The 15125-nt window shown below is 30.8% G+C and overlaps 1 protein-coding gene across 1 annotated transcript in view; it reads left to right on the top strand.

Annotated features, from left to right (window-relative positions):
• The first annotated feature begins 11952 nt into the window (after positions 1 to 11952).
• Positions 11953 to 15125, top strand: part of LOC105620129 (sugar transporter SWEET1) — a 6260-nt gene continuing 3087 nt past the window's right edge. Inside the window, exons 1-3 of the mRNA XM_012201637.1 lie at positions 11953 to 12029; positions 14195 to 14272; positions 14374 to 14656. Coding sequence (XP_012057027.1) covers positions 11953 to 12029; positions 14195 to 14272; positions 14374 to 14656 — 438 coding nt within the window. The remainder of the gene's footprint in view (positions 12030 to 14194; positions 14273 to 14373; positions 14657 to 15125) is intronic.

Here is a 15125-nt window from a genome sequence, read left to right as displayed (position 1 = left end):
CTATTTGAAGGTGGCTTAAAATAAAAGTACAAAATATAAATAAAAAGGAACATACAGCTTCGACGCTAGATGTTTTGAACGAAAATTAATATATTTAAAATTATCATATTAGGAGTACAAATTAATTGGGAGTACAGTTCGGTTTTTTGTGCATTTATTTCAAAATGAATGAATAGATCAATTAAAGTCCATCGCTGCCTACTATTTTTTCCCATCTCTCAGGCAATTTCGAATTCCATCTCGAAAAAATTACTCGTCTTTGGAGGCGATCCAATTTTCAATTTCTGCGAAAAAAATGAACTGGTGATTTGTTGCATCCTTTGAAACAACCAGTAATCAGAAGGAGCAATGTCTGGAGAATATGACGGGTGCAGTAAAATATCCCATTTGAGCGTTTCCAAATATTTTTTTACGACTTTAGTGACATGAGGCCGAGCGTTGTCATGAAGAAGAATAACTTTATCATGTCTTTGCTCGTATTTCGGCCGTTTTTCTCGCAATGTACGGCTCAAACGAATCAATTGTAGCCGATACCGATCGCCCGTAATGAAATCGCCAGGTTTCAGCAGCTCATAATAAACAAAACCCTTTTGGTCCCACCAGATACAAAGCATGATCTTCGAACCATAAATGTTCGGCCGTGGTGTTGATGTTGAGGTCGATGGCAACGATTGACCGGGCTTAGCTTATTTTTTCTTCTTGGGGTTGTCCGTAGAATATCCACTTCTCATCTCCAGTTACAATCCGATGCAAAAAACCTTTTCTCTGTTGTCTTTGAAAGCTGTTCGCAAGTGAAAAATCGCCTTTCAACGTCTCTCGGTTCATAAAATATCCAATTTTCTTGTTTTTGAATCATTTCCATGGCTCTCAATCGTATAGAAACGGCTTGTTGAGTTACTCCCAATAATTGCTTCTGCAAGCTCCTCTTGCGTTTGACTCTGATCTTCCTCGAGTAATGCCTCTAATTCTTGGTCTTCGAATTTTTTTAGCTGTCCAGAGGCTTGTCTTCAACGCTAAAATCTCCATCCTTGAAATGACGAAACCATTCCCTACATAATTTATCAGTTGGAGCAGTGTCACCATAAACTTCAACAAGCATTCGATGGGCTTCAGCCGCTTTTCTTTCAATTAAAGCAGAAAATCAAAACCTCCCACAAATGTTGCTTGGTTAACACAAAATTCGACATTTCAAACACAGTAAAAATCAAGGTTTTTGTATGAAACTCAAAGCAATATAAACTGAATATTATTAGCAGATGTTTAACCTCTCTGAAACTGCCAAAATCAGCTGTCACTATGAACCATTCACAATAGCTGGAGCTATCTTTAGGGAAACGGACCGAACTAATTTGTACTCCCAATATAATTATCATATAATAACATAAATGTTTCGATCAAGATTTGATCATCATCAGTACATAGAAATATCAAGATGTCAAAAAAAGAGTTACAAAAATAAATATTAAAATATCACAAAAAGAAATACATAGAATTAAAACAATAATCGCTAATCAAAAAGATGACAAGACATCCTTCCAATCGCTTATAGTACGAATTAACAGAGTAAATTAAGGTTCAAGAAAATGACATTAAACAATATTCAATTGCTTATAAATGTTTTCTGTTATATATAGGATTTCTTATTACATGAAAATGAGCAATGCTTCGTGTGTAACATACGGAATTTCCAGATTATATTTCAAATTAAGAAAGAAAATAAGATTTCAGTAATATTTAACAATACATTATAATTCGTGAGGATCAGAATAGTTTTATAGCAACAAACGCTTGACACGTATTTTGTGACGCAAGTACTTGCAAATGTACTTCGGAGTAAATAATGTAAATTACAAGACAGATATTGGACTCACTAGTACGAATTATTACTGACAAAAATGTGATGCCCAATGCTAGCGACAATCTTTATAGATTGTGAAAGTGAGGAAAGAAAGGAAATGAGCGTGGAGAGAGTAATTCTATTGGTAGAGGGGTTTATTTCAATAATTGATAGATAGATATCAGGAAAACGTTCTGTGTCACTTTGTTTGTTTAAGCCCATTTCTTGTCTTTTGATATGTATCATCTCAGAAACCATCCTTTTATAATAAAATTGTTCAGAGTCAAGAATGATAATATTATTCCATTCAATCGTATATCATAATCTAGTTTATGACACGAAATGACAGACAAAGTATTGATTGATTTTTTGAAATCGTTTATATGTTCTTTTAATCACGTTTTCAGTTCCCTTTTGATCTGTCTTACGTATAAATAATCGAGACAATTTATTCTATACACCACATTTGAATGATCTTTTTTTTAATTTTATCTTTGCCTGTTTTAATGAAAATATTCATACAATTCATTGATTTGTGAGCGATATTGAAATTTTTTGTGATAGATTTAAAGTTTTCCGAAATTTTATTAAAATAAGGAATGGTGAAATATTTTTTAGAAAACTTAGTAGAATCCGAATTGGCATTGTCTTTGTGTTCCTTGATATTTTTGAAATTATTTTTGAAAGACAATCTTGATCCTGTTATTAATAGTTGCGAATAAAAATTCTAATTGGTATCCATATTATTTACTCCGAAGTATTGTACATTTGCGAGGATTTACGACATTAAATGTGTGATAAGCGATTATTATTATAAAACTATTCTGATTCTCACGAATTATAATGTATTGTTAAAGTAATAAATATTACTTATTTTTTTTCTTAATTTTCAACAGAATCTGGAAATTCCATATGTTACACACGAAGTCGTACTTTGCTTCATGTAATAAGGAATCTTATACGTAACAGAAAACAGTTCATAAACGGTTGGATATTGTTTAATGAACAATTTCTTGAACTTTAATTTACTCTATCAATCGTACCATAAGCGATTGGAAAGTTGTCTTATCATCTTTTTGATTAGTACAATAATTATTATTTTAATTCTATGTATTTCTTTTGTGATATTTTGATATTTATTTTTGTAACTCTTTTTTTGATATCTTGATATTTCTATATATTGATGATGATCAAATCTTGACCGAAACAATCTACGTTATTGTATGATTTTAAATATATTGATTTTTGTTTAAAACATGTAAGATTTGTTCGCGTCGCAAGCTCCAATATGCTTCAACATGCTTCTATCACAGCTCCTACTCACTCTATCAAGCACGTTGGAATAAGAATTATAATAGGAACATATTATTATACACATGTTGGAGCATGCGATGCGAACAAACCTCGTCATGGCTATATACTCTTTTTCTTTACATTCAATCTTTTAATCTTCAATCTCATTCTTCAATGTCTAATCTGATTCCTTACGAGAGCTCAGACACCGCGGGTTCGCCATACCCGTAGAGGAATCATGTCGTGGCGCATCCGGAAGAGTCGGATCACACCAGAAATGACTCCACTTTTGCGGGGAGATATTAAATACTATAGTGATAAATTTTTACAATTTGATAAATTATATTTTATTTTAATAAGCAAATTATTAACATAAAATTAGTAATTAAATTAGTAATTAAATTATATTCATCCTGATGCATTTGACGCACTATGTGAACATAGCGCACAAAACTTGCGTGATGGAAAAGTGCGGAATAGCGCTGATTGGTTGTTTTAATGACGCATTCTCTATTCCGCCCTGTGTGATTTCACCCTTTGAAGGAACGAATTTTGTGTGTGAACAGTCGAATAAGTCTAATTTCATTGATTTTTGAGATGCGGATATTAAACTAAATAATTATCCATTTTTTAAACATTTATTTAATATTTTTATATTAAATATTTTTATATTAAATAAATAGTAATTATTTAGAACTGCTGCCTCATCTCCGATTTTAACATTCATTATTATCTTTTCAAATTCATTCAATCGTTCATATATACGCGATGAAAAGTATCGGTTCCCCATCAGGCGTACTTTTCGAAATGCGTAGATTTCGAAATCAATTGTAAACTTGTTTAATTTTGTTGTTCTGTTAGAAGATTTGTTCACATCGTATGCTCCAAAGAGCACTTGGATCACAGATAAGATGGCGATTGGAGCAGTTGCATTCATGTGCTCCAATATTCAGTGACACGAACAGATTTAGGACAAGTGAGCATGTCACCTAACCTAATCCGCGAGATCACTCGAACGGATCGGATATACCTCGTTTCGTTTCGGGTTTTGTATTACCTCGATTATTTGAAAAGCGTTTTTATACAAAATAAATGCGTTTTTAATAAATATAAAAGTTATAAATTAAAATGTCAAGGCTTTTTTTAAAAAACGAGCAAATGTAGTTGACTGATAAAATTCATTCTTTTATTACATAATAACGCTATAAATTTCAAATGTTTCGACTTACAAAGTCTTCATTAGTGATAATAAAGAAAACATTTATGTAATCCAATGTCAAAGAATTAACATATGAGACATAATAAAAGTTATCACTCTAGGCTAATCTTATTTAGTTATTCCTGCGTTAAGATATTATGGATTGACTATTCTATATAAATTAACATAAGTGAAAAATAAATTCTTATCAATATTAAATTAAATATAATAATTTTTTAATCAGAAATTGACATTTAATTGTACAGAATATAGTATGATAGTTGTTGAAGAAATCCTTATTCGGAATGATGTATGAAATTATTGACTGAGCTGATTCTTGATAACAACATCGAAGAACCAATTAAACACAATTTTACAATTATGGACTTTTAAACTTCTGACTTGATACTTATTTCGATCCGTAATATCTTAATGCAGGAATAATTAAATAAGATTAGCCTAAAATGATAATTTTTATTATGTATCATATGTTAATTCGTTGACATTGGATGGGATTACATAAATACGTTTTCTTTATTATCACTGAAGACTTTGTAAGTCGAAACGTTTGAAATTTATAGTGTTATACGAATGTAAAACACAAATTTTAGTTAACTACATTTGCTCGTTTTTTTTAAAATCCTTGACATTTTAATTTATTGCATTGCATTTACATGAGCCTACTTTTCTATATAAAAGTTATATTTTTATATTATATTATATTATAATATATTTTATTGTATTAATATTATTTTATTTTATTTAAAAAATCTTTTTACTTTTATTTATTTTATTATTTTATTTTATTAATATTATATTATATATTATATTATTATATTATATTTTTATATTTATATTATTATTTATTATATATTTATATTTATTTATTAAATGCGTTTTTATTGCGCAATCAATGCGAGTCAATGACAAATGACTATTCTGGTAGTTCTAAAGTCTACGGTCTAAATCTACGGGAAGATTTGCGATTGGTCAGAGCTAATTGCGCATTCCGCAAATTCCGCTCAATAGATCATATGGCTCTTGCACATTGGACGTGGAAACCAATCGCTTATCACGCAGCAAAATGAGACGCGGTAACCAATAAACATATTATCATTTATAAGCTTATTGGCTATCACATCACATTTTACCGCGCGGCAGAAATTATTGCACTAGCCTATAATTCTATGTTCTCAAGTCAACTCCACTTCGCAAAACTTCTAGAAATGATATAATACTATTTACTTCCGCCGCGCGACAAAAGTTAGATTGAGTTCAACTTTTATCGCGCGGTGGAAATTATATATCTATTGCTTCTGAGTAAGCGAGATGTTGATTGGCTGTCGCACCAATTTTCGCCATGCGGTAAACGTTCTGTGTACAAGAGCCAATAGAACAACACATTTTAGCTGAATGAAATCGGTGGTATAAAACTACAATCAATTACAAACATTAAGCAGTTCCGCATCCCATAGGAGCGTACTCTTAAACCAGTTCTACATTAGTTGCAAGTTCATCGCAAGTTTGTTGCCACAGCTAATCTGAAGCTTGCATTTTGAAATCAATGCTTCATATTGGCTGTTGCAATAAACTTGCGATCAGTTTACAACTAATGTAAAACCGGCTTTAGACTTAACCTGCGTAAGCATTACCTTTTACTAGAATTTTACTAGAATACGTTATATTTTATTTACTAGAATATGCCATTCTGAAAGGGATTCACATTGGGCGTATTTCGCGGAAGATTAGAAAAATGCGACCAATTGCTGATTAGAATTTCTATTGTTGTACACTCTAACAGAAATGCTAAACGAAAAGAATTTATGATTGGTTTTCGTAATCTATGCATCTCGAAAAGTACGCCTTATGGGAAACCGACACCTTTCTATCGCGTACATATGAGCGGATGATCGAATGAATCATTAAAATCGGAAAGTCTTGCGAGAGAGAAAGAAACTCTTAGGCTTATTCGATGCGTTTTTACATGAAACGAAAAAATCTGATTAAAAAGTGTGTCGCTTTGCCCGAGATATTAAGTGTTAAAGTTAATGACTATTGAGGTTAGGACATCTATCATAGAAACAAAATGAGATCTGTAATTGTACTGTTTCACATGGATATCAATTGGTTTCAACTTTCCACATAATCCAAGGAGCGCACGACTTCTATAATTGTATTGTTGCTAAATCAAAAGCCATGTGCATTTTTTCAAACAGAATAAGCTAAAATGAGTCAGAAATTGGATTTTACGCATGATGGTTCCACCATGTTTTGGTAACAACAAAATAACGTAAAGCATAAAGTAACGCAGACAGGTAAAGTAGACAGAAATTGATGTCCAAGTGAAACGATATAATTGGTCGGTTACGCCACATGTGACAACACCCTTAATATGTTACCCTTAGTATGTTACGTTACAATATAATTATAATACGTTACAATATAAGGCTACAAAAACTTTTGCTTAACGCGTAACCTATAATGCATAAGCGAATCAACCAATCAGAATCTTTCTTTTCTGAACAATTTTTGGAAGATTGTGATCGAACAACAATGACAATGATCGAATTGGACGATATTACCACAATTGACTCATATTGGATAATAACGAAATGGAAGATCTCAAAACGAAGAGAAATAGTGATTCGGAATTTTGTATTTTTTAACTCTTTTGTATTATTTGAATTTTATTGTTAATCAACTTAGCATTATAAATTTTTTTATTATTAACTATACACTGAGAATGACTTAATGAAGGAAGAGCACTAAAAACGTAGGTATTCGCATTCACATTTTTATTCCTTTTTTCACTCTTTGCTCTGTCCCTATTCCATCACTAAACTGTGACAGGTTATGGTCATTACAGGTTATGATTTGTATTTGCTGCTTGAAATTTTGTAGCTCCTTTCATTCCATTTTTGCTTTCAAAATCAGTTGAATATCTATCGTAATATTAGTACAGGATCTGTCTAGCATTCAGATTATTTCTAGATAAGGTACCAAATATGTATGTCAATTTGAAGAAAAGGATTGAAATTTCTCATCTGCGAGGAAGTATAGTTATGTTTATTCACAAGTTATGTATTTATTTTACAGCAATACAACAAGTTGTCAACGAATATTATCCACAGGAAATTTAAATAATCGAATACCTTCTTCTGATCTATTGATACAGTTTATCGCAACGCAACAAGGCATTTTATAAATTTTTTGTCTTCGTTAATATATAATATTTCAGTTTTTTTATATCCTTCTTTTTTCTTAGTCTTATGGTAAGATTTCGAAGGCGTATACATAAATACGAAGCTACAAGTTTCAACAACAGCTTAGAAGCTATAACAACCATAACGACCATAATCTTCTCAGCTCAGCGGCGGAGTAAGAACAGAGCAAGGAGTGGAGAAAGGAATAAAAATGGCCGATATGCGAATACTCACGTTTATAGTACCTTAATGAAATGTTTATCTCTATGTTATATTCTCATCTATGTTTTGAATATTAAATATCATTTTAGCAGGGTTGAAGTAAGTCAATGTTTTTTTTTTAAACTAAACTAAGTTAAAACTAATGGCTTATAAAAATAATAAAATTAAATTGAAAGTTGAAGAAATAAAGAATTAACTTAATAAAAGTTTATTTAAGATTGAATTAACTTAAGTTTAAAAAAAAGTTAATTTTGAAAAAAATTATTTTTAAAAATTATTAACTTTTTAACTTTTTTTTTAGCTTTTAACGTTTCAACCAAATAGTTACTACCAATCCTGCATTTTAGCAATTGACATCCAGCTTTTACTCTATATATAATTTAATTTTTGAGTAAGAATCTTTTCCTCTCTATTTCTTTTCCATCTTTTCCTTTCCATGGAAAAGAAGAATTTCGATTGATTGATTATGCATTATGTATTAGATATAACTTTGCTTCCGCCGTTTTTTTTCCGAAATTCGAGGCTTTATTGTAAAAAACTGGTTATATATTTATGATTCAAAGTATTGTCCATCGTTGGCCACTACTTTCTCCCATCTTTCGGATAGCGTACGAATCCTGCGTCGAAAAAACTGGTCATCTTTTGAGGCTATCCACGAATCGATCCAATTTTTTACTTCTTCATAAGACCGGAAGTGCTGGTCAGCCAGGCCGTGTGCCGTTGATCGAAACAAGTGATAGTCAGAGGGAGCAACGTCTGGAGAATACGGCAGGTGGGGTAGGACTTCCCATTTCAACGTTTTCAGTATGTCTTGACCACTTTCGCAACATGGGGTCGAGCATTGTCATGCTGCAAAATCACTTTATCGTGTCTCTCGTTGTATTGCGGCCGTTTGTCTTTCAATGCTCGGTTCAAACACATCAATTGCGTTCGATACCGATGATTGTTTCAGTTTCAGATTGTTTTAACAGTTCATAATACACTACGCCGAGCTGGTCCCACCAAATACAGAGCATTCTTGGACGTCACCGTTCTTGAAGCATTGAAACCACTCACGACACGTTCTTTCACTAATAGCGGCTTCACCATAAGTATTTGAGAGCATTCGATGAGCGTCAGCCGCAGATTTCTTCATATTGAAGCAAAAAAGCTTCATATTGAAGCATATTAAAACCTCCCGCAAATGACGAGAATTTGGCTCGTAAACTGACATTTTCAATCGAGAATATCTTTATGATGCAGACACAAATCGACTAATGTTTCTATGGGGTTATGTTGACAGATGCCCAAGTTTATTGTATGATGTCTATGATCTATTTATTTCGACTACCACTTACCGCTAAAGCCATCTATAGGAAAACGGCGGAAGCAAAGTTATACACCTAATATTATGCGTTATGCAAAAATCTATGCTGCGATCATCATTCTTCAATGCATAATCTGATCATTCAATGCATAAGTATTGAGCGAAATTTGAAATGCGCAATTAGCTCTGATCAATCGCAAGAATCTTTCCGTAGATCATTCATTAGATCTTTCATTAGATCTACCAGCGTTCGTCATTGGCTTGCATTGATTGGACATCCGCAAGTTCCACTCAATGGAACATAGAAATATGATCCTGCGGATCGGAAACACACATACAGAGACATTGCCCCGACTTTGTTTTACCCATTTTGATTTTGATTTACATTTTCGACTTTCTGTATACTACATTCGTGTTCTGAGCACATATTGACCTCCGTATTTATCTAGAAACTTCATTAATTACAGGGTTATGTTTCAGATTCCCACCGAGTGCTATCCAGATATCACTTCATTCTTGTTATTTACCGAATAAAGGATAACATAACATCCGGAGAACACCCAGTTTCCGAATACGCCTCAACATAATGATTAACCATGCGCTTGATCTCGGATCTATAATAGATTTTTAACTCATGAGGAATGGACGAATCGTAATCAATTATTCTCCTAACATTCGACTGTAGTTAATCAATTTTTTACAACTTAAGACTAAAACAACTATTGTAGATCCAGACTGAAGGAGAGAGTTTTCTCCGTTTAAATTAGGTTAACATGGTTAGTTTTTATAAGTATATGCATACGCTCACACGCAGGCATTGGCGGAATCTGCAAAAGAAATAAATTTGCGCAACAGAAAACACGGCAAAATCGGCGGAATGAAGCCACGATCAATTACGTTCCGTCAATTCCGCAGAGACATTTGTACGAACCACTCTGTCCCTAACAGCACAAAGTCGACTCTAAATCGACTGTAAGTCGAATATAGCTTCTAGACGTCTGAAAAATGGACGTCCATAATGGATTTTAGACGACTTGGAGACATCCTAAGTCATACAATGTCCCACTTTAAAGAGTGTAAGCCAACTATAAGTCAATTATTCTAGGTCTAGGTTGTGATGTGTGTGGTCCGATTCATGCATACATGTGGTCCGATACAATGCTTATGAACAGCATTCATTCTTATTTAACTGTAATTAAACAACAAAGACGAAGTGATTCCACATTTAAGCTTTGTGAACGTAAAACGCACTAAACGTCCTAAAATCGATTGGAAAATCGTTTGTACAAAGTCGACTTTAAAAACTTGATTTAACAAAGTCAACTTATAGTCGATATATCGATATTTGTGCTGTTAGGAATTTTTTCTGTAGCTGAACCAGTATATACTTTTGGAATTTAAAATGAAATGGGTATATAGGTATAAATGGGTTTGATGTTTATCGAAAGCGAGAAAGAATATATATAAGAAATATTTATGTGTATTATGCATATTTATGTATATTATGTGTTTATTTGTTTTTATATTTTATTTATGTGTTGTCTATATATGTAAATTATAAATTATTATTTTTAGAAATTATAAATTATTTATATATTATTTATTATAAATTATATAAATTGAATTATTTTTATTATTGCATCAGATAAAATCAAATTCATTATAAATACATAAAATAATACTGACATAATGCCAACTTCAAATAACCGCGGCAACAAGACAGCTTCTGGATATCGCTCTTCTTGATATCAATCAAAACTTTTTTCTTAGGATGAAATATGAAAAGTGAAAAATTTCTCCATTAACTTCAATAGTTAAAATTTTCACTTTTGTTCCTTATGTTCAAAATGCGCAAGAGCACAAATTCTGCATAACGGATAATATTAGGTGTAGTAAAAAGAAATCCATTATTTTTCCATTCAATTTCATGCAAAAATAATGGATTTCTTTTTACTACACCTAATACATAAGGCATAAGAAACTCGATCAATCAGAGTTCTTTATTTCATGAAGAGGAAGAAAACGAAGGGCTTTAATTGGTTCATTTTCTTATACATTACGTGTTATGCTTTATGCAAAAGTCTGGGCTGCGTTCAGGAACTCTCAGATAACTCTAAGCTATAGGTTACATTACATATATTATAACCAAAATGCACCCTAGAGATATTTAGGCGTAGTTGTTGAACTGTTCTCCCTGCTTTATACCTTCACCCATGGTTCTAGTGCAATATATTGCAGGAACAGAAAACAGCTCAATAGGCTGTATAGACTACTATAGACTGGTATAGACCAGTGATGCGCTGTCGTGGGAATTATTCCTACACAGGAATGTTCGTGCGCATGCGTATCGTCGATAAGCAGCAATACGAAACTGTAAAGATGCCTTTACATGGCAGCGTTAGCGTCGAGCGTCAGAGCATGCGCAGTATGTTAATAATTTTGCTGTAATTGAATTTAATTGTACGAGACATATTAATAAAATTAATAGAATCTTACAGTTTACACTGTTTAATGTAAATAAATATAAATTTTAAGCGTTATATGTTAGGATAGTATAAACATAACCTCACAAAATATAACCTCTCATAATTTATTATTTTGCGTCAAGAAGCTGCGCAAAAGATTATTACGCAGGAGTCTGGAGAGTCATTTCTGCGCAGTAATCAGCAATAATCTTCTGCGTAGATGCTCGACGCTTGCATGTAATGGCACCTTAATGGCAGCTTATGCATGCACACGAACATCCCGTGTGTGGGAATAATTTCCACAACAGCGCATCATTGGTATAGACAAGTGTGGTATGTTACGTATGTACATATATAATGTGTACTGGATGAGTTAGATAAACTATTAAATAACAATTAATATGTGGAAGAAATGTATATTTTAAATTATGATTTCAATGGAGATTAGGAATACACTTGCGTTATCCGCATCAATTTGTACTATTTTACAATTTCTAGCTGGCGTGTAAGTAATTTAAATAATGTCGATAGCTTACTAAACATTGAGTTTTTATTTATTTAAAATTTATTACCGTAATTTATATTTTTAATTTATATTTTTAAAAATGCATTTAACCTTGTATTCCCAGCAAATGAGAATTGGATTAAAATGGATTGAAATTTTTTCCGAATGCGTATTTTAAATAGTGAATATTTTTTTGGATTTAATTAGATTCAATTAGATTCAATTGGATTGAAAAACTGCATTTCCTATTCAAAATTTTGAATTGAACAGTATTCACAATGCACAGAAAAAGCTAATATTATTTTTTATTGAAAGGCATAGAGATATGCGATTCCTATAAATGCATTCAGGATTGAAAAGTTCATTTTAACACATTTCGTGAATCAATATTTTTGAAAATCTGAATCCATTTCAATTCATTTCAATTTATTCCATTTGCTAAGTTACTTATCAATCTACGATTAAATATTTTATATTTCTATGTTTCAAATTATGAACTATTCATACATATCTTTTATTTCATATAATTATTTTATTTATCAAACTAAATATTTTATTTAATTTTTATTTAATATAATTGACATAGTTGCATATTTTGTTAGACTCTTAATCCATAATGATTTTTTGGTTCTTTTCTATACATAATTGTCGTTCATATCTCAGAACACAAATAATTCAAAATACAAGTGAATTAAGGAAAAAGATAATGTTTTATATCTTAAAGTTGCATTCCAAACTATAAAAGAAAAAAATTTATTATTGGTAGTTCAAAAAGCATTAGGTTATTCAGAAACTTGAAAATGATATTTTTTTAGTATGTATGAGTATAAATCGAAATATCTTCCTATCTAAGTTATAAAACTTAACAGTGACATTGCAATAGAATCACAAGAAAATTGTGACCACACTTATGTAATTATTAAAAGATCAGTATAAAACTTAACAATGATATCATATTATTACATTAATTTACTCAGATAGCCAAATCTATAGAAAGTCTATAGATTTTTTAAATGTCTGCTGCACACTAGGCCAACAAAATATCAACAGAATTGATACAGAATTAGATATACATAATAATGTTGACTGCTAGAAAAAACATAACAGAATCTGCCAACAATTTGCAAAATGGAACAGCATCAGATGTTGGTAGGGTCTGCTCAGTTTCTGCCAATAATTTGCCTTCACATGTCGACAGGCAATGTAACAGAACACAAGCCTAATGTAGACGTAGTTGATAGCAGACTGCCGTCATTTTCTGCGAACCTGCTGACAGTCTGCTAGAAGACTGTAGACATTTTGCTATCTGGGTATATTATATGTGTTATAATATTCAAAATAAAGAAAACATCAATCCAAAATCTGATTATTGATTGTTCATTAAATAATTGCGCCGTTTATCGTTATTGACTCTCATTAGCCTACTATATTTATCCTTTGGTATTATTTAAAATTCGAGAATCCTAATATAATATGTTATAATAATATTACAGCAAGGTATAATTTTATCAAAACTTCATCATCACATCATAGCGACATGCAAATCTGTTTTGTGACAAAGTAGATTTGCATGTCAGCATACTTTTATGATATTTTTTGCTGTGGGAGATAATTTGAATATATGTATATTGCCTTTACATTTTAAAACAATGTATTATTGATATCATGTCACAAAAATTTACTAATTAGAAGAAACTTTTTTGAATATTTAACATATAATGATATTTATAATATTTAAATAACGATAGCTCAACATTTCAGCATAAAATTATTAAAAATTTTTATAATAGCTAATGAAATTCTTGTAATATGAACGAAAATCAGTTAAAAATATAAAAAAAATAAATATTTTTCAACTATAGAAAAAGCACTCATTTTAGAGATGATTGGATCATTTGTGACTAACGTGAACTTCTGGCACTCTCATCAAAGAAATGTGCATGAAATGATGTCGACGACATTATCTCTTAATATCAAACTTTTTTTAAGGGAAAATATAGAGACCATTATTTTTAGTTGCTCTTAAAGAAACAGGACACAAATAACCCAATTATATGTATTAATAATATTTTTAGATCTTGCAAAATATTTCATTATCATAAAATATAATTAAACTATTGGATTTGAATATCAGACAAATCAAATAAAATGAATAAATTTTACAGATTAGTGTGTAAAAAATATATTAGAAATGGTTCAACTGGAGATAGTTCGGGATTGGCATTTGTAACATGTTTTATGTCGTATGTATCATATAATTAAGCAATATTTGTCAATATTATAATAAAGTATAAATGTTAATTTAGAATTATATTTTTATCATTATCATATATTTTTATCACAGTTGTAGTTTGTGGCTAAGATATGGAATACTTACTGGAGATTTGTTCATTATATTTGTAAATGTATTTGGAACAATATTACAAATATGTTATATATTAATTTATATCTTATATAATGTAAAAAGATCAACTACTATTAAGCAGTTTACAATAGCGATTTGTTTGATTTCGCTTGTATATTTGTACAGTATTTTTCAAAAAAACAGAGTTTTGGCTGAGAAACACATAGGATTTCTTAGTTGCAGCTTAACTATATTATTCTTTGCATCACCATTAATATCACTTGTAAGTATGAAATAACATTTTTTTTATTTGTATTCACAAAATAAATTTCATCTAGTAAAATTATTGATGGAAAATATGTATATTTTTTTTAATATTATACTAAGGAGGAAGGTTAATAAAGTCGTTTTTGTAAATTCTATAAAGCTAGCAGGATTAAATCAGCAGAATCAAATCGGACCTATCGGAATTTTTAGCGGAATTTTTACTGGAATTATTTTGTAATTGTACTATTAATGATAATTTTGTACTGTGTGCCATTAAAAAAAAATCATACCGCTGCTAATTTAATATTAAGCTGACAGGATCAATTCAAAATAAAAGAAAAATAATATCATAAATCAATAAGAATTTGTACTAATTTGAATTTGTAATTTATGCTGTCAAAAACAATTCTATATTATGTCATTCCTAAGGAAACAGTGGCGCTGCTAGCTTACGTAATATTTAAATTGCTATAGGACCATAAAAA

Source organism: Atta cephalotes, assembly GCF_000143395.1.
Source record: "Atta cephalotes unplaced genomic scaffold scaffold00024, whole genome shotgun sequence".
Classification (NCBI taxonomy): domain Eukaryota; kingdom Metazoa; phylum Arthropoda; class Insecta; order Hymenoptera; family Formicidae; genus Atta; species Atta cephalotes.
Note: the sequence above shows the minus strand (reverse complement) of the source record. Positions and strands in the feature narration are given on the sequence as shown.